This window comes from Tachyglossus aculeatus, chromosome 21 (assembly GCF_015852505.1).
Source record: "Tachyglossus aculeatus isolate mTacAcu1 chromosome 21, mTacAcu1.pri, whole genome shotgun sequence".
Lineage (NCBI taxonomy): Eukaryota > Metazoa > Chordata > Mammalia > Monotremata > Tachyglossidae > Tachyglossus > Tachyglossus aculeatus.
In genome coordinates this window covers 68730124-68751506 of record NC_052086.1, presented here as the reverse complement: position 1 = coordinate 68751506, position 21383 = coordinate 68730124, and the positions used below count along the sequence as shown (strand labels likewise).

Here is a 21383-nt window from a genome sequence, read left to right as displayed (position 1 = left end):
ACCCCATGTACACTTTGACCTGAAGATTCATGTGTATAGATACCTTTCTCAGAACATCAACTGAGAGGGCAGAGACCAGACTTTGAGCAAATTTAATGAGTGCTTCATATAGCCCCATAAAGATGTAATAATTCTACTTATGGTAAATGTTTACTCTGTGTTAAGCACAGGAGTAAATATAAGATTATCAGGGTGGACACTGTCAACTTGTATTTAGCGCCTTCAATGTATGTGTTGTTGTACGTATGTCGTGTTGGCTGTCCATGTTGGGGAAATGGAGGGAAAGAGAAGGATCATCATTCAGGTAGTAATAGCTGTGGGATTTAAGCATTTACTGTGGTTCAAGCACTAATGAGAATAGTAATTATGGTACTTGTTAAGAGTTTACTAAGTGCCAAGCACTGTTGTAAGCACTGGGGTAGGTACAGGTTGGACACAGTCCCTGTCCCAACATGGGGCTCACACTTTTAATCCCCATTTTACAGATGAGGTAAACGCGATCCAAAAGTTAAGTGACTGCCCCAAGGTCATATACTGGACAAGTGGCAGAATCAGGGTTAGAACCCAGGTCCTTCCTGTATCCACTAAACCACTCTGTTTCTGCTCAGCACTGGGGTAGATACAATACAGTCGATCAGTTAGTGGTATTTATTGAGCACTAACCTTGTGCAGAGCATTGTACTTAGCTCTTGGGAAAGTACAGTACAATAGAGTTGGTTGATGTAGTCCCTACCCACAGGAAGCTTATAGTCTACAGAAATCAGATCAAACCCAGCCCCTAGCCCGCATAGGACTCACAGCCTAACCTACTGAAATACCAGTATCACTATAGGCAAGGAACATACCTGCTCACTCTGTTATACTGTACTCTCCCAAGCAATTAGTACAGTGCTCTGCACACAGTAAGTGCTTCAGTAAATAGGATTGATTTGATTGATTGGGCTTAGGTTGTTTGCTGCACTAGGATGGTCCCAGTTCTGGAGAAGCAGACTGTTTTTGTGATTAACAGACTTGCTGTGCTCTCTTGCCATTCTTGACAGGAATAAAGTCTTTCTGGAGAAAAAGAAAAAAAAAGGCAGCCTATCTCAGCTTAATTGCTTCACCCAGTGCCTGTACAACACATCTTGGGTAAGTCAGCCTGATAGTCAACCAAGTAGAGTCAAGTGACTAGGTGGTTCGTTTCTCCAAACACCCAGAGTTTTAGTCCTTATTTACTTCAAATGAGACCAAAAAAATGACCACTGTACTAAGTTTTAGACCTTCTGTGTTGAAATGTGACAAAAAGTATTATTAGCAAATCCTCCCATTTATTAGTTACCTAAGTTAGATAACTTATCATTAAGGCTGATAAGAAGAAAGATGTGGATTTTGCCTTTGTTTCACCATTCCTTTCTCCCTAGGCTTTAGAAATTGAGGGTATATGTGTGAAAGAAATTGGAAGATAAATGGGCAAGGTCCAACTAGATTATGGCAGTGAGTAAAGCACGGTCCTGGGAGTCAGAAACTAGTAGGTTCTAATCCTGGCTCTGCCATTTGCCTGCTGTATCACCTTGGGCAAGTCACCTCAGTTACTTTATCTGTAAAATGGAGATTGAGATCATGAGCCCCATATTGGACAGGGGCTGTGTCAAACCCGATTTGCTTGTATCCACCCCAGAGCTTAGTACAGTGCTTGGCCCACAGTAAGCGCTTAACAAATACCGCAGTTGTGATTATTATTATTAGCAATTTAACTTAGCAGGGAGGAGTGGGAAGTTTGCTGAAATTGGGAACTATTTAGAAGCTCTGGTGGATCCCTTTAATCCACCTGGCTAGGTTCACTAAAATCACAGCTCCTCCAAAAGTCTTCCCTAGCTAAGCCCTCATTTCTCCTACTTCTCGTCCCTTCTTGCACTGCTCTAGCACTTGGATTTGCATCCTTTATCAATCCTACCCTCAGGCCATCATCATCATCATCATATTCTTAATTTATTTTAATGTCCATCTCCCCTGTACCCTGTAAGTTCCTCATGGGACAGGGAACATTATTACCAACTCTGTTGTATTGTACCCTCCCAAGCTCTTAGCACAGTGCTCTGCACAGAGCAAGCACTCAGTAACTATGACCGACTGATCGACCGCCCCGAATCCGTATGCTTTCTCATTCTAGACCTTCCGACGGTTTAAGAACACTTTGTCCGAATTTTTCCTGTCTTTGCAACTGTGGCATAAAACCCTCAAAGTCATCGGTGGCCAGTTCGGGACGAGCGTTCTCTCCTATTTCAGTTTCCTCAAGTGGCTGCTCAAATTCAACATTTTCTCATTCATCGTGAACTTCAGTTTCATCACAATTCCCCAGTGTGTGGACTCCAAGCCAAACAATCTTTTGTTCACTGGCTGGGAGCCTTTCACTGGGGCGGTAAGTAGTTCCTGGGCTCTGGTAGGTTAACGGCGGGCTGGATGGGCTCATCCCCTGGGGGGAAACAGATTTCGTGGGTAATAATAGGGTTTTCAAAGTTTCTAAGATATTTCTGGTGTTGTGAATGATCACTGTCCAATTTCCCAGCAAAGTGGGGAAGAAATCAATCAATCAATGGTATTTATTGAGCAATTACTACATGCAGAGCACTGTACTAAATGCTTGGGTGAGTGAAACACAACGGAGTTGGTAGACAAATTCCCTGCCCACAATGAGCAAATACAATTAATTTGATTATTTTAGGCTTTTTTTCATGAAACCTGGGCCTTTTGGAACATGAATCATCTTTAGCCACTTGCGGATATATGACCTGTGGGGCCGGGGAGACCAAAATCTTGCTGTGAGACTATGGATGGGTTGAGGGTGGGGTGAAAAAAGGGTGCAAATCCAAATGCAAGAGTGAAGCAGCAAGGAGAGGAGAAGAGAATCAATCAATCAATCGTATTTATTGAGCGCTTACTGTGTGCAGAGCACTGTACTAAGCGCTTGGGAAGTACAAGTTGGCAACATATAGAGACAGTCCCTACCCAACAGTGGGCTCACAGTCTAAAATGAGAGCCTAGTCGGGGAAGGCCTCTTGGAGGATATGTGTCTTCAATAAGGTTTCCAGAGCTTGGTCTGGGGAAGAGTGCCGTTTTCAGCAGGAATTCCCACTCTTTCTACCTCAGTTTAGATACATCGGCCAGCCCCAGGGCCACCAAACTGTCAGGACTAGCCCTGTGTGACCCGTCTTGTGTGATCCACCCCAGTAACTTGTCTCTGGCTGCTTCTGGGAAGGATGGTTACCTAAGACTGACTCAATGCCTACTGCCTCTCATGTTCTTTCTGAGGATATCTGGAAAGGCCGTGGATTTCTAGAAACATAGTCTGACTCATACCTGATCCTGGCCTTGCTGAGTCAGTAGGCCCCTGAATGGGTTTCATGAGAGAGTTGTTGTTCACACCACGCTAAATTGACTGTCAGAGAAGCAGCATGGCCTAATGGATAGAGCAGGGACCTGGGTGTCAAGAGGACCTGGGTTCTAACTGTGGCTCTGCCACTTGTCTGCTGGGTGACCTTGGGCAATTCACTTCACTTCTTTGTGCCTCAGTGCCCTCATCTGTAAAATGGAGATTAAGACTTGTAAGCCCTTATGTGGGATAGGGACCATGTGCAACCCAATTATATCTACCCCAATGCTTACAACAGTGCATGGCACATAGAAGCACTTAACAAATACCACAGTTGTTATTATTATCAATCAATCTTATTTATTGAGCACTTACTGTGTACCAACTCTGTGTACCAATTTACTGTCTACCAACTCTGTTATCGTGTATTCTCCCAAGCACTTACTTCCTGGGCTCTGGTAGGTTAAAAGCGGGCTGGATGGGCTCTTCCCCTGGTGGGAAACAGATTTCGTGGGTAATAATAGGGTTTTCAAAGTTTCTAAGATATTTCTGGTGTTGCGAATGATCACTGTCCAATTTCCCAGCAAAGTGGGGAAGAAATCAATCAATCAATGGTATTTATTGAGCAATTACTACATGCAGAGCACTGTACTAAATGCTTGGGTGAGTGAAACACAACAGAGTTGGTAGACAAATTCCCTGCCCACAATGAGCAAATACAGTTAATTAGATTATTTTAGGCTTTTTTTCATCAAACCTGGGCCTTTTGGAACATGAATCATCTTTAGCCACTTGCGGATATATGACTTGTGGGGCCGGGGAGACCAAATTCTTGCAGTGAGACTATGGATGGGCTGAGGGTGGGGTGAAAAAAGGGTGCAAATCCAAATGCAAGAGTGAAGCAGCAAGGAGAGGGAGAAGAGGAAATGAGAGCCTGTAGTAAGTGCTTGGGAAAGTACACAATAGAGTTGGTAGACAGGTTTCCTGTCGACAGGGAGCTTACAGTCTAGAGGGGGAGACAGACATTAACATAAATAAATTACAGGTTATGTTCATAAGTGCTATGGGAGTGAAGGAGGGGTGAATAAAAGGAGGAAATCCAAAGGCAAGGGTGACACAGAAGTGAGTGGGAAATGAAGACCTCTTGGAGAAGAGGTGCCTTCAATAAGGCTTTGAATCTGGGAAGAGTGTCAGTTGTGAAGAGAGAGGGCATTCCAGGCCAGAGTAAGAGGTCAGCGGCAAGATAGACGAGATCAAAGTTCAGTGAGTACGTTGGCATTAGAGGAGGGAAGTGTGCGGGCTGGCTTATGGTAGGTGATTGAGTGCTATAAAACTTACACTAAGAAGTTTCTGTTTGCAGAGGTAGATGAGCAACCACTGGAGGTTCTTGAGGAGTGGGGAAACAGTCTGAACGTTTTCGTAGAAAGATGAGTCAAGTATGGACTGGAGTGCGGAAAGACAAGAGGTAGGGAGGTCCGAAAGGAGGCTGATACAGTAATCAAGGAGGGTTAGGATAAGTGTTAGCAGTTTGGATGGAGAGGAAAGGGTGGATTTTAGCGAGGCTCAGTTTTTCCAAATTCTGGGACAGGAGCTGCATGCTAAATACTTCCCTGCCTCCCCTTCAATCTCCTAGCAGCCCCAACAGAAACTCTTCTACTTCCAGGATACTTTGCTTTGTTCTCTCTCCCAAGCTGTATAGTGTGAGATAAGCATGTGTTAATGATTAGCCACCAAGTTTATGATCGGTAGGTTCCCTTTTTGTGTCAATTTGCACCTTAGCCATCTCCTGACCGCTTAGCTCATCAATCACTAGTATTTATTGAGTTCTTAGAGCAGCACACTAAGGGCTTGGGAGAATGTTTTGTCAGATGCTGTCTGTCCGGTCATTCCGACCCATGATGATGCCTTAGACACATCTCCTCCACAATATCATTTTGGAACGTAGTACATAGAGTTTCCTTGGTAAAAAATACAGAAGTGGTTTACCATTGCCGCCTTCCATGCAGTAAAAACTTTATTCTCTGCCATTGTCTTTGATCAGCGGTTTGATCAATTGATTAGCTGCATTTGACTCTTTCCCGTGCCACTTCAGCACAGGCGAATCAACTTTTTCTGATGCTTCTGCTTAGACCTTTCCATTATGAGTAACCCTAATGAGAAAAATCTCTCTCAGTGGCATAACTCTAAGCTTCATCAATGTACACAAAGTCTCCTGCCGCGATAAGGCGTTGATTCATAGAAGAGAACTGGGAGAATAGATAAAGTTAATAATAATAATGATGGCATTTATTAAGCGCTTACTATGGGCCAAGCACTGTTCTAAGCGCTGGGGAGGTAACAAAGTAATCAGGTTGTCCCACGGGGGGCTCACAGTCTTAATCCCCATTTTACAGATGAGATAACTGGAGCACAGAGAAGTTAAGTGACTTGACCAAAGTCACACAGCTGACACTTGGCGGAGCCGGGATTTGAACCCATGACCTCTGACTCCAAATAGACAGGATCCCACCAAGGAGCATCCATATAAATAATATTGAGTACTCTATTACACATGATCCTACAATGATCAATCACTAATAATAATAATGGCATTTGTTAAGCACTTACTATGTGCCAAGCACTGTTCTAAGCGCTGGGGTGGATACAAGGAGATCAGGTTGTTCCATGTGGGGCTCACAGTCTTAATCCCCATTTTACAGATGAGGTAACTGAGGCCCAGAGAAGTGAAGTGTCTTGCCCAAAGTCACATAGCTGACAAGTGGTGGAGCAGGATTAGAACCCATGACCCATATAGCAAGTGTTTAACAAATATCATAAAAAACTAACAAAAGAGACCTTACAGTCTAGAAGCCAAAGACCCAGTCCCCATTCTCAATCTAATGGGACTTTTGTTACAGACTGAAAGTACTGAGATCCTAAATCCGTCTGTAGTTCTTGAGTCTCCAGATTGCTCCCTAACTCAAAGCTCTTTTTTTTTTTAAGGGGTATTTTCAGGAGACTGTGATGTACTATGGTTTCTATACCAACTCAACAATCACCAACGAAAGCAACAGCTTGTCTTACAATATGCAGCTGGCGTATATCTTCACGATCGGAGTATATTTCATGATCTGTTTTTTTAGCTTGGTGTTCAGGTAATTCTTTACTCTAAAATTGTCTTTGTAACATAATGAAGATACCGCTTAGAATATAGAAGAATGACAATTAACCAATTATGGTGTTTGTTAAGTGCTTACTTTGTGCCAGGCACTACTAAGTACTGGGGTGGATACAAGCAAATCCAGTACTTAGTAGTGGGGTGGATACAAGCAAATCGGGTTGGGCACGGTCCATGTCCCACGTGGAGCTCACAGTTTCAATCCCCGTTTTACAGATGAGGTAACTGAGGCACAGAGAAGTGAAATGACTTGCCCAGGGTCACACAGCAGACAAATGGCGGAGCCGGGATTAGAACCCATGACCTTCTGACTCCTAGGCGTGTGCTCTATCCACTCTCCCGTACTGTTTCTCTTGTATCCACTCCAGCACTTAGAACAGTGCCCGGCACCTAGTAAGCGCTTAACAAATGCCAGTGTTATTATTATTATTATTAACATTATTTCTAGCCAAAGTGACCGCCACGTAGTCCCGACGCGGGGCCCGAGTGCCAGAGACTTGCAGAAGGTTGCTGGGGTAACCGCTGCAGTCTTTGCTGCCCATGTTAGCCAGCTCTTTTCAGGAAACTAGAAATCCTGTTTATATTAATGACGTGAGTTTGTGCTCTCTAGGCGTTTCCTCCCAAATGCCAAATCCCAGCCAACAAATGGGATTGAGCAATCCCTTCGGTTTCACGGTCCACCAAGTCAAAGGAGTTGCCGTCTTGCTGCTGCGTTTCTCTCTTTTGGGCTATATTACCAAGGGCAGATGCCACATTTGCCCCCTCTGTTTTCAAGACTATATATCCTTTGTCTGAAATTACTGAGGCTAAGGGAGCTTCAGATAAGAGCAAGTGCTCAGTACAGTGCTCAAGAGCTTAGTACAGTGCTCTGCACATAGTAAGCGCTCAATAAATATGATTGAATGAATGAGTAGCAGCAAGCCTTAGTGGATAGACCATGAGTCTGGGAGTCAGAAGGACCTGGGTCCTAATCCCGGCTCTACCACTCATCTGCCGTGGGCAAGTCACTTCACTTCTCCTTAGTTATTTCATCTATAAATTTGGGATTAAGTCTGTGAGCCCCATGTGGGACAGGGATTGAGTCCAACCCAGTCACCTTGTATCTACCCCAGTGCTTAGTACAGTGCCCGGTACAGAGGAGGTGCTTAACAAATACCACAGTTAGTAGTATTATAATTGCAACGTCAATGATCCTGCCTGTGAATATCATTGATCCTGTCTTTGAACTTTCATTCATTCATTCAGTCGTATTTATTGAGCACTTACGGTGTGCAGAGCACTGTACTAAGCGCTTAGGAAGTACAAGTTGGCAACATACAGAGACGGTCCCTACCCAACAACAGGCTCACAGTCAATGATTGGAGATAGGGGAATTCCCTGTTTCCACTAGCATCAAGTTTATAGGGCTAATTTCCTCTTGGGTCTTCAGTTATCAAATTAGCAGTTATCAAATTTAGCGATAATGAACATTATTTATTAAATGTTCACTCTGTGCAACGTTCTGCACTAGTCCCTGGGAGAAAAATTCACAGGAGAGCATTAGATATGGTCCCTGGTGCTCCAGGGGTTCAGTCTAAAAAGTACTGAACTAAACTCTTATTTGCTATATGTTTAAGTGGCAAGGAATGGAGAGAAACACGATCTGTAACGACAATACCCACAAAACCCAGGACTCCTCTTATTCCATAGTCCACAACATTCCTCTCCAAACAGATGCTAATTCTAATTTCTGCTAATTTATGCTAATTTCTGGGGCTGATTTTCTTTTGGGCCTCTTCTCAGCTTGCAAAGGAAATGCCTTGTTTGCTGAAATGCCTCTGTCAGTCAGTTGAGTTTATTGAGCGCTTACTGTGTGCAGAGCACTGTATTAAAGACTTGGGTCAGTACAATATAACAGACAATTCCCTGCCTACAGTGAGTCTAGAAGGGGAGCCTCAGGTTGTAGGGGAAAGTCTGAGTGTCTGGAAAAGGTTGTCTTGAACAGAGGGGTGCTAGCGACTGCATATTGGCTCTTGTTTGGATGTTACATCGGGCTGGAGCACTCTACTTCTTGGGATAAGCCCATGACAGAGCTGAGCTGCCAGCATTTTCCAATTAAAGAGGGCTAATATTTTTAAAAGTTTCATACAATAATAATAATAATGGCATTTGTTAAGCGCTTACTATGTGCCAAGCCCTGTACTAAGCGCTGGGGTGGATACAAGCAAATCGGGTTGGACATAGTCCCTGTCCTGCATAGGGTTCATAATCTTCATCCCCTTATTTACTATTCTATTTGTTTTGTTAATGATGTGCATTTTGCTTTCATTCTATTTGTTCTGATGACTTGACACCTGTCCATATGTTTTATTTTGTTGTCTGTCTCCCCTTTCTAGACTGTGAGCGTGTTGTTGGGTAGGGACCGTCTCTGTGTGTTGCCAACTTGTACTTCCCAAACGCTTAGTACAGTGCTCTGCGCACAGTAAGCGCTCAGTAAATACGATTGAATGAATGAATGAATTTTACAGATGAAGTAACTGAGGCGCAGAGAAGGGAAGTGGTTTGCCCAAGGCCACACAGCAGACACATGGCAGAGTCAGGATTAGAACCCATGACCTTTGACTCCCAGGGCCACGCTCCATCCACTATGACATGCTGGTTCAGTTTTTCATGAAGTGGAGGAGAGGATGTATTCATTATATTTACTGAGGGCTTATTCGGTACAATCAGTGGTATCTATTGAGCACTTATTGTACACAGTGTTGCACTAAGCGCTTGGGAGAGTACAGCACAATAGAATTGGTAGACGTGATCCCTACCCACAAGGTGCTTACAGTCTACTGGAGGGCCCTGTATTAAGCACCTGGGGGAGGTCAATAGAGTTAGTAGACTTGGTTCCTGCCCTCTGGAGCTTAAGTGCCCCAAATGAAGATGGCCAGGGTGATGGACTCCCCCTTTTCTCACTCTAAGGAATTGGGTCACCTTTCCATCCCCATCACTCCTGTTTGTTTATTTTCTTTCTCAAGATTCCTGTTTTCTCTCTTGCATTTTTTGTTGTTCTTGGTTGTAACCATTGGGACTTCTAGTCTTTCTCGGTTGCAACACCAGGGTATTTTGTTATTCTAGGTTGTAACGACCCAGGAGTTTTTGCCGTTCTCGGTTGTAGCCACCTGGGATGTTTTGCCATTTTTGTCAAAATGGGTTTTGTCATTCTTGGTTGTAACCACCAAAGGCGTTTTTCGTTCTCGGTTGTAACTGCCCGGGCCATTTTGCCATTCTCGGTTGTAACCCCCAGGGCGTTTTGCCATTCTCAGTTGTAACTGTCTGGGGCGTTTTGTCTCCCTATAGCATGGCTGAGTCTTTCCGGAACAACTTCATCAACCCGCACAGCTACATCGGGGGGGCCTCCAGGCTCCTCTGCTCCTGGGACTTCAACATCACTAATGAAAAAGCTGTGAAGCTGAAGCAAAAGAACCTGAGCACTCAGATTAAGGTGCTGGAACAACCGAGGAAGATGCGAGATTTTTCCGAGCTCAACTCTGAGATTTCTTTCTCATCTGCATTTTCTCACCGGAAGGCTCAGTGCATCGAACAGTTTTACAGGAGCTCTGCTTCCCCATCCCTTAGTGGTCTTGCAGGGCTGGGGGTAATAGTAGTTAAAGCAGCTTGGCTCAGTGGAAAGAGCCCGGGCTTTGGAGTCAGAGGTCATGGGTTCAAATCCTGGCTCCGCCAATTGTCAGCTGTGTGACTTTGGGCAAGTCACTTCACTTCTCTGTGCCTCAGTTACCTCATCTGTAAAATGAGGATTAAGATGGTGAGCCCCACATGGGACAACCTGAACACCTTGTATCGCCCCAGTGCTTAGAACAGTGCTTTGCACATAGTAAGCACTTAACAAATACCATTATTATCATCATTATTATTATTATTATTAAAGCTCTCTTATGGTAGCTATCGGGCCATCCTCACAAGAAGAGGATCCAGAGAACACAGAAATTTGACTACCTGTCTGTCCTCTAATCGGGCCATCTGCCACTAGACTGTGAGCCCATGGTGGGCAGGGAATATGCATTCATTCAATCGTATTGAGCGCTTACTGTGTGCACAGCACTGTACTAAGCGCTTGGGAAGTACAAGTTGGCAACATATAGAGACGATCCCTACCCAACAACGGGCTCACAGTCTAGAAGGGGGAGACAGACGACAAAACAAAACGTGGACAGGTGTCAAGTCGTCATATGTCTGTTCATTGTTGCGTTTTCCCAAGCGCTTAGTACAGTGCTCTGCACACAGTAAGCGTTCATTAAATACGATCGAATGAATGAGTGAGGGAGTTGCCGTCTGTAGAAGGGTCTCTGTTTGACCAGGCATTCGCTTGTGGTTCCAGGAAAATCTGTCGGAGAGACTGCAGGACAGAGTGAAGCTTCCTTTAAAGAAGAGAATGGTTCAACTGGGTATCCACTTATGCGCCTGGGTGCTGTCGACGGGCACGGCCGCTACCTGCTGCACAGCTGTTTATTACCTCTCTGAAATCAACCTCAAGGTACAGCGCTTAGAACAGTGCCAGCGCTTAGAACAGTGCTTTGCACATAGTAAGCGCTTAACAAGTGCCATTATTATTATTACTACCTGGGTATCCCTGTCAAGGATAAAGCCTAATGGATAAAGCATGTCCTTGGGAATGAGAAGGACCCGGGTTCAAATCCCAGCTCCACCACTTGTCTGCTGTGGGACCTTGCAAGTCGATTTCACTTCTCTGGGCCTCAGTTACCTCCTCCAGACAATGGGGGTTGCTCAATCATTCAGTCAATCGTATTTATTGAGCGCATAGTGTGTGCAGAACTCTGTACTAAGCGCTTGGAAAGTACAATTAATAATAACAATAATGTTGGTATTTGTTAAGCGCTTACTGTGTGCCAAGCACTGTTCTAAGTGCTGGGGTAGATACAAGGGAATCGGGTCGTCCCACGTGGAGCTCACAGTCTCAATCCCCATTTTATAGATGAGGGAACTGAGGCACAGAGAAGCGAAGTGACTTGCCCAAAGTCACACAGCTGACAAGCACCAGAGTCGTGATTAGAACCCACGACCTCTGACTCCCAAGCCTGGGGTCTTGCCACTAAGCCACGCTGCTTCTCTAATTCAGCAATAAAGAAAGACAGTCCCTAGCCACACTGGGCTTACATTCTAGAGGGATTAAGACCGTGAGCCCCATATGGGACATGGATTGGATCCAACCTGATTGGCTTGTGTCTACCCCAGCACTTAGTACAGTAGCTGGCACATGGTGAGCACCTAAATGCTATTTAGAGAAGCAGTGTGGCTCAATGGAAAGAGCCTGGGTTTGGGAGCCAGAGGTCATGGGTTCAAATCCCGGCTCCGCCATTTATCAACTGTGTGATTTGGGCAAATCACTTATCTTCTCTGGGCCTCAGTTATGTCATCTGTAAAATGGGGATTAAGGCTGTGCGCCCCACGTGGAACAACCTGATCACCTTGTATTTTCCCCAGCACTTAGAACAGTGCTTTGCACATAGTAAGTGCTTAACAAATGCCATCATTTATTTATTTATTTATTTGTTTTTTAAAAAAAGACCACCATCTGGGGCAGGTGTGGGGAGGTGTTCCCAGGGGCTTGCCCTCTCCCTGACTTTCCCATCTCTGTTGACGGCACTACCATCCTTCCCATCTCACAAGCCCGCAACCTTGGTGTCATCCTTGACTCTGCTCTCTCATTCACCCCTCACATCCAAGCCGTCACCAAAAACTGCCGGTCTCAGCTCCGCAACATTGCCAAGATCCGCCCTTTCCTCTCCATCCATACTGCTACCCTGCTTATTCAAGCTCTCATCCTGTCCCGTCTGGACTACTGCATCAGCCTTCTCTCTGATCTCCCATCCTCATGTCTCTCCCCACTTCAATCCATACTTCATGCTGCTGCCCGGATTGTCTTTGTCCAGAAATGCTCTGGGCATGTTACTCCCCTCCTCAAAAATCTCCGGTGGCTACCAATCAATCTGCGCATCAGGCAGAAACTCCTCACCCTGGGCTTCAAGGCTGTCCATCACCTCGCCCCCTCCTACCTCACCTCCCTTCTCTCCTTCTCCAGCCCAGCCCGCACCCTCCGCTCCTCTGCCGCTAATCTCCTCATGGTACCTCGTTCTCGCCTGTCCCGCCATCAACCCCCAGCCCACGTCATCCCCTGGGCCTGGAATGCCCTCCCTCTGCCTATCCGCCAAGCTAGCTCTCTTCCTCCCTTCAAGGCCCTACTGAGAGCTCACCTCCTCCAGGAGGCCTTCCCAGACTGAGCCCCTTCCTTCCTCTCCCCCTCGTCCCCCTCTCCATCCCCCCATCTTACCTCCTTCCCTTCCCCACAGCACCTGTATATATGTATATATGTTTGTACATATTTATTACTCTATTTATTTATTTATTTTGCTTGTGCATATCTATTCTATTTATTTTATTTTGGTTAGTATGTTTGGTTTTGTTCTCTGTCTCCCCCTTTAAGACTGTGAGCCCACTGTTGGGTAGGGACTGTCTCTATATGTTGCCAACTTGTACTTCCCAAGCACTTAGTACAGTGCTCTGCACACAGTAAGCACTCAATAAATACGATTGATTGATTGATTGATTGATTGAGTGCTTACCTTGTGCAGGGCACTTTTCTGCTGGGTGACCTTGGGTAAATCACTTCATTTCTTAGGGCCTCATCTATACTGCATCAGCCTCCTTTCTGATCTCCCATCCTCCTGTCTCTTCCCGCTTCAGGCTATTCTTCACTCTGCTGCCCGGATTATCTTTTCACAGAAACGCTCTGGGCATGTCACTCCCCTCCTCAAAAATCTCCAGTGGTTGCCTGTCAATCTTCGCATGAAGCAAAAACTCCTCACTCTCGGCGTCAAGGCTCTCCATCACCTCACTCCATCTTACCTCACCTCCCTTCTCTCCTTCTCCAGCCCAGCCCGAACCCTCCGCTCCTCTGCCACAGCTAACCTCCTCACCGGGCCTTGTTCTCGCCTATCCCGCCATCAACCCCCAGCCCACGTCCTTCTCCTGGCCTGGAATGCCCTCCCTCCACACATCCGCCAAGCTAGCTCTCTTCCTCCCTTTCTATGTGCCAGGCACTTTACTAAGTGCTGGGGTAGATACAAGACCATCAGTTTGGACACAGTCCCGGTCCAAACATGAGGCTCTCGGTGTAAGGAGGAAGAACAGGTATTTAATGCCCATTTTACAGATGAGGAAATTGAGGCACAGAGCAGTTGAGTAACTTACCCAAGGTCACACAGCAGGCAAGAGGCAGAGTCAGGATTAGAAACTGGGTCCTCTGAATCTCAGGCCCTTTCTCTTTCAACTAGGCCTCACTGCTTCTCTGAGGTTAACCAGTTCCAGGGAGCGTTCTGGTACCCCTGGGCTGGAAGATGGCCTGGAGTTGTGGCCGCTGGCTTTGGCCTTCTGTTCTTCGTGTTTCTGCCCCTGGGATAGTGTGCCTTCATCATCATCATTGTCATCATCAATCGTATTTATTGAGCGCTTACCGTATGCAGAGCACTGTACTAAGCGCTTGGGAAGTCCAAGTTGGCAACATATAGAGACAGTCCCTACCCAACAGTGGGCTCACAGTCTAAAAGGGGGAGACAGAGAACAAAACCAAACATACTAACAAAATAAAATAAATAGAATAGATATGTACAAGTAAAATAAATAAATAGAGTAATAAATATGTACAAACATATATACATATAATCAGTCAATCAGTCAATGGTATTTATTCATTCATTCATTCAATCATATTTATTGAGCCCTTACTGTGTACAGAGCACTGTACTAAGAGCTTGGGAGAATACCATAGAGTCGGTAGACATATCCTGTACCTACAACAAGCTTAGAGTCTTCTCATGTCTGTTGTTCCCTGCTTCCTCTCTGATGGCAGTTTTTGATAGACACAAGCAACCAAGCAGCCACCCTGCTGCTGCCCTTCATCGTGTGCTGTATTAACTTCATCGTGCCCCTTTTCTACTCCTTCTTCGGCCTTGTGGAGAAGTTTGACCTTCCCAGGCACCAGGTCTACGTCATTATCATCAGGTAATAATAATAATAATAACTGTGATATTCAAGTATCAAGCACCGTGCTAAGCACAAGATAATCAGGTTGGAAACAGTCCCTGTCCCACATGGGGCTCATTGAATCCCCATTTTACGGATGAGTGGACTGAGGCACTAAGAAGTGACCAAGTAGAGTCAAGTGACTAGGTGGTTCCCTTCTCCAAACACCCAGAGTTTTAGTCCTTATTTACTTCAAATGAGACCAAAAAAATGACCACTGTACTGTTCTAGACCTTCTGTGTTGAAATGTGACAAAAAGTATTATTAGCAAATTATTATCATTATTATTATTTATTAGTTACCTAAGTTAGATAACATCATTAAGGCTGATAAGATGAAAGAGTGGATTTTGCCTTTGTTTCACCATTCCTTTCCCCCTACGCATTGGAAATTGAGGGTGTATGTGTGAAAGAAATCAGAAGATAAATGGGCAAGGTCCAACTAGATCATGGCAGTGAGTAAAGCACGGTCTTGGGAGTCAGAAACTAATAGGTTCTAATCCTGGCTGTGCCACTTGCCTGCTGTATCACCTTGGGCAAGTCACCTCAGTTACTTTATGTGTAAAAATATTTATATATACATAAGACTATTATATATTTATAAGAATATTTATTTATTTTACTTTGTTAATATGTTTTGTTGTCTGTCTCCCCCTTCTAGACTGTGAGCCCGCTGTTGGGTAGGGACCGTCTCTATATGTTGCTGACTTGTACTTCCCAAGCGCTTAGTACAGTGCTCTGCACACAGTAAGCGCTCAATAAATACAATTGAATGGATGAATGAATGAATGAAGTGACTTGCCCGAGGTCACCCAGCAGAAAGTGGCAGAGGCGGCATTAGAACCCAGATGTGCTCTTTCCACTAGGCCACACCACTGTTACAGGGGACTTTACCCCATAGATGGTAGGGGATGGGGAGAGTTGCCAGTTCTGGCTTCTCTGTTACCCCCTTGGCTGGCACATCTGGTCGTGCCTGGATACGGCTTCTGTGCTGAGCAGGGACATGGGTGTCTGCTGTTTTTGGCCAAGCCTTCAACGGCTGGCTGCCTCTTCAATCCATCAGTGGTATTTATTGAGCGCCAGCCATGTGCTGAGCACTGTATAAAGCATTTGGGAGGCTTCTGCAGAATTGGAAGCTGACACAGTCCCTGCCCTCAAGGAGCTTACGATCTAATGGGAACTGACGTCGAGAACGAGGCCTGAACTTAGAGACAGTAGCAGTGTTCCCGATAGGCTCTGAGAAAGAGGTGCCATGCTGAGGAGGACACTAAAGAGGCTGGAAGGAAGGGAGGCCAGGGGCAGGGCACGGAGACTGGAGACTGTACTAAGCGCTTGAGAGAGTACAATACAGCGGACACATTCCCTGCCCACAGTGAGCTTACAGTCTGGAGGTGGAGACAGACATTAACATCAATAAATACATTACAGATATGTACATAAGTGCTGTGGGGCTGGGAGGTGGCACAAGGCACACAGAAGTCTCTGCTTCTGGATCTGGGTCAAAAATCAAACAGAACCTCCTTACTGTCAGCTTTAAAGAACTCAATCACCCTGCCCTCTCCTAATTCACCAAGGTATTCTACTACTACAACCCAGCCTGCACACTTTTCTCCTCTAAAGTCAACCCACTCACTGTACCTCCATCTTGTCTATCTCACCACTGACCTCTCACCTACATCCTGCCTCTGGCCTGGAACTCATTCATTTAATCGTATTTATTGAGCACTTTTGGTGACCGATCGGATGTGAGGGGTGAACGAGAAAGCGGAGTCGAGGATGACACCAATGTTGCGGGCTCCCTCCTTTCTTCACATCCAACAATTACTCTCCCCCCATTCAAAGTCTTACTGAAGGCAAATCTCTTCCAAGAGGCCTTCCCTGTCAAAGCCCTCATTTCCTTTTCTTCCACTCTCCCATTCCTTTCTGTGTTATCCTGATTTGCTCCCTTTATTCACCGCCCCACCTCCCAGCCCCACAGCACTTATGTACATATCCGTAATGTATTTATTGATGTTAATGTCTGTCTCCACCTCTAGACTGTAAGCTCACTGTGGGCAGGGAATGGGTCTGCTATATTGTACTCTCTCAAGCGCTTAGTACAGTTTCCAGTCTCCGTGCCCTGCCCCTGGCCTCCCTTCCTTCCAGCCTCTTTAGTGTCCTCCTCAGCCTCCCTCGTCCCTGAAGCAGCTGTTATCCAGGTGGAGCGAGGCTGTGTATAAAGGGCTCAGACTTGCCAGGCAGGTCCACAGGGGTGAGGACTTGCCCCATGCAGCAGAGGTGATGACGTCCGGCTTAGTGGTAAGAGCCTGGGTTTGGGAGTCGGAGGTTGTGGGTTCTAATCTTGACTCTGCCACCTTATTAATAATAATAATGGCATTTATTAAGCATTTACTATGTGCAAAGCACTGTTCTAAGCGCAGGGGAGGTTACAAGGTGATCAGGTTGTCCCACGGGGGGCTCACAGTCTTCATTCCCACTTTACAGATGAGGTAACTGAGGCACAGAATTGTCACACAGCTGACAATTGGTGGAGCCGTGACCTCTGACTCCAAAGCCCGTGCTCTTTCCACTGAGCCACGCTGCTTCACTTGCCAGCCGTGTGACCTTGGGCAAGTCACTTCACTTCTCTGGGCCTCAGTTACCTCATCTGTAAAATGGGGATGAAGACTGTGAGCCCCACGTGGGACAACCTGATACCTTGTATCTACCCCAGCGCTTAGAACAGTGCTTGGCACATAGTAAGCGCTTAACAAATACCAACATTATTATTACATTATTATTCTGGCGTGATCACTCTCCCCCTTCACGTCCCCCCCTCCACACCCCACTCTTTCACACTGTGGTCTGGCAGTCATTTCAGGTAGCCAAGGCAACCAGATGAAGGCAGCGTGAACCCTCCAACCACTTGCCAGAGACCCGTCTCCCACATCCTGCCTTTGACCTGGAATGCCCACCCTCCTCATATCGGACAGACAATGGCTCTCCCCCACTTCAAAGCCTTACACAAGGCACATTTCCTCCAAGAGGCCTTCCCTGACCAAACCCTCCTTTCCTTTTACTCCCTCCTTTGACTTGCTTCCTTTATTCATCCTCCCATCCCAGCCTCACAGCAGCACTTCTGTATTTAGCTGTCATTTATTTATTTATATTAGTGCCTGTTTCCCTCTCTAGACTGTAAATGCATTGTGGACAGTGGGTTTGTCTGCTTATTGTTATAGTGTAAGCAATCAATCAATCAATCGTATTTATTGAGCACTTACTGTGTGCAGAACACTGTACTAAGCGCTTAGGAAGTACAAGTTGGCAACATATAGAGACAGTCCCTACCCAACAGTGGGCTCACAGTCTAGAAGGGGGAGACAGAGAACAAAACCAAACATATTAACAAAATAAAATAAATAGAATAGATATGAACAAGAAAAATGAATAATCAATCAATCAATTGTATTTATTGAGCACTTACTGTGTGCAGAGCACTGGACTAAGCGCTTGGGAAGTACAAGTTGGCAACATATAGAGATGGTCCCTACCCAACAGTGGGCTCACAGTCTAGAAGGGGGAGACAGAGAACAAAACCAAACATATTAACAAAACATATTAACAGTACATATTAGTGTACTCTCCCAGGTGCTTAGTAGAGAGCTCTGCGCCCAGTAAGTGCTCAGTAAATATGATTGAATGAGTTGAATGAATGAATAAATTCACCTCAACTTAATCATACCCGCAAGCCATTCCATGCAGTCCTTACCCAATTACTTTTCTCCCCCTCTCCCAAGGGGCAGGCTGCTCTTTAAAAAAAAATAGTGTTTGTTAGCACTTTCTATGTATCAAGCACTGTCCTAAGAGCTGGGGTAGATAATACAAGCTAATCAGTTTGGACACAGTCTATGTCCCACATGGGGCTCACAGTCTTAATCCCCATTTTATAGATGAGGAAACTGAAGCACAGAGAAGTGAAGCCACTTGCTCAAGGTCACACAGCACCCCCAGCCCATGTCATCCCCCTGGCCTGGAATGCCCTCCCTCTGCCCATCCGCCAAGCTAGCTCTCTTCCTCCCTTCAAGACCCTACTGAGAACTCACCTCCTCCAGGAGGCCTTCCCAGACTCAGCCCCCTCCTTCCTCTCCCCCTCCTGCCCCTCTCCATCCCCCACCTTACCTCCTTCCCTTCCCCACAGCACCTGTATATATGTCTATATGTTTGTACATATTTATTACTCTATTTATTTTACTTGTACATATCTATCCTATTTATTTTATTTTGTTAATGTGTTTTGTTTTGTTCTCTGTCTCCCCCTTCTAGACTGTGAGCCCACTGTTGGGTAGGAACCGTCTCTATATGTTGCCAACTTGTACTTCCCAAGCGCTTAGTACAGTGCTCTGCACACAGTAAGCACTCAATACGATTGATTGATCGATTGAAGTAGCAGTGCTTAGAACAGTGCTTTGCACCTACTCAGTGCTTAACAAACACCATCAAAAAAAAAGTGGCAGAGCTTGGATGGGAACCCAGGTCCTTCTGACTTCCATGCCTGTGCTCTATCCATCAGGCCATGCTGCTCTTCTCCTCTAACCCCCATAGAGATCAAGAAGCTACTTCTCAAAGGAGAGAAGCCAGGAAGTCCTTGGTCTGGCACTGGACAGAAATCACTTCACGAAACACAATAGCCATGTCCGATTCAGAGCAAGGATAGGCTTTTCGGACTGGAGCATGTAGGTCGTCATAGCTGTGATTAAAGGGTCAAATTCCCTCTGGTTTCCTTCACTGCTCCTCAGTCTCCCTCATCATTCTGCCCTCTTCCCACATTCACCTCCTTCCCCACATCCACTCTGTACCCTGGGGCTCCCCTCCTGCTCTGGACCTGCCCATGAAGACCAGCAAACTGTCTCTTCCACATCTATAGCCAATGCAGCTGAGCCAAGCAAGCGACAAGTCATAAATTCTAAAATTGCTGTGAACTGGAAGCCCTGGGAGTCAAAGGACCTGGGTTCTAATCCCAGCTCTGTCGCTTCCCTGCTGTGTGACCTTGTTCATTCATTCATTCAATCGTATTCAAGTCACTTCACTTTTCCGTGCCTCAGTTACCTCATCTGTAAAATGCAGGTTAAGGCTGTGAGCCTCATGTGGGACAGGGACAGTGTCCAACCTGATTATTGTATATCTACCTCAGTGGTTATTACAATGTCTGGCACTTAATAAGCACTTAACAAATATCATAAGAAAATAAAAACTTTGAGGAGAAGCAGCTCTCAAAACCCATTCCCATCCCATTGGCCTAGTGGAAAGAGCACAGACCTGGGCATCCGAGGACCAGGGTTTTAATCCTGACTTTGCTACTTGCCTACTGTATGACGTTGGGCAAGTCACTTAACTAGCTAGAGGGGTAGACAGGCATTAAAATAAATTTCAGATAGGGAAATAGTAGACTATAAAGATATTAGTGTGTAATAGTAAGCATAGAGCTACTTGATAATGCAGAAGTCACATTTATGTGGCAGAATGAAATGTGATTTCCCTATGAGTAAAATGCCTGCTTTTTTTCCTGGTTTGCAGGAATGTTTTTCTGAAGATATCAATCATCGGGATTCTTTCTTACTACTGGCTCAACGTCGTGGCCAAATTGGAGGGAAAGGTGAGATTTCAAAATCCTGGCTGCTTAGGGTTCAGTCCCTTAATCTTCACATGCTGAGGAAGCTCCCGTGGTTCTCAAAACAAAACACCGTGCCTTGATTTAAATTACTGAAAGAGACCTGAGACCATGAACTGGGGAGGATTGAGTTGCAACCTGGATCTCTAGAACATTAGCGGGAAGCTAATGGTTGTGTTTGCACAGATCAAAATCGGGGCTCATTTAACAAAATAAAGGAAATGCCAAGATCGCTTGTTTATTATTTAGAGTGTAACCCAGTCCTACTTCTTTTACTCCAACCTAAAAGGGATTGGCAAACATTAAATCATATCATAGTTCATATTTTGATACTGGCTGGAAGTCATTTGCTTCAAATCTGTATAGGCACAGGTTTCTGGCTTTGTGGTGGCAATCTTCATCGGTATTTTTAGAATGCCTATAGCGTGCTGAACCCTCAACTAGGCACTTGGGAGCATAAAGTAGACATCTAAGTCATGGTTTCTGCACTCAAGAGACTTGCAATCTAATGGGGGAAACAATTGGATAAAAATTGCCAAAAAGATGGGATTTGTTGAGTTTACTGGGGTCATGGGTTCTAATCCTGGCTCCGCCACTTGTTTGCTGTGTGACTTTGGGTGAGTCAATTCACTTCTCTGTACTTCAGTTACCTTGTCTGCAAAATGGGGATTGAAACTGTGAGCCCCATGTGGGGCAGGGACTGTGTCGAACCTGTTTGCCTTGTATCTACCCAGTGCTTAAAACAGTGCTTGGTGCATACTAAGCACTTAATACTAATAATGGCATTTATTAAGCGCTTACTATGTGCAAGGCACTGTTTTAATAAATACCATAATTATTATAATTATTATTAAGCACTGGAGAAGAAATAATGCAATCAGTACAGTCCCTATCTCACATGAGATTCATAGTCCAACTGGGGGTTGGGAGGGAGCAGGTATTTTATACCCATTTTATATCTGAGGAAGCAGAGGCACAGAAAAGCTTGTGCTTTTCATTAAGATATGAACTGTGCTTCTTGGGAGCCTCCTGCTTTTCTCAGATTGATGGCTGCTGTGGTCTTTGAGGGCAAGGAGTCTCTTTGATTCATTCATTCAATTGAATTTATTAAGCGCTTACTAAGTGAAGAGCACTGTACTAAGC

At 45.3% G+C, this 21383-nt stretch overlaps 1 protein-coding gene across 2 annotated transcripts in view; it reads left to right on the top strand.

Moving 5' to 3' along the window:
* The window catches only part of TMC5 (transmembrane channel like 5), a 47759-nt gene that overhangs the window by 9019 nt on the left and 17357 nt on the right, over positions 1-21383 (top strand). For both annotated transcript variants that reach the window (XM_038763047.1, XM_038763048.1), the window contains 7 exons: positions 1041-1128; positions 2150-2398; positions 6332-6483; positions 9834-9978; positions 10873-11028; positions 14422-14573; positions 20147-20225. In XM_038763047.1, the coding sequence (XP_038618975.1) occupies positions 1041-1128; positions 2150-2398; positions 6332-6483; positions 9834-9978; positions 10873-11028; positions 14422-14573; positions 20147-20225 (1021 nt within the window). The remainder of the gene's footprint in view (positions 1-1040; positions 1129-2149; positions 2399-6331; positions 6484-9833; positions 9979-10872; positions 11029-14421; positions 14574-20146; positions 20226-21383) is intronic.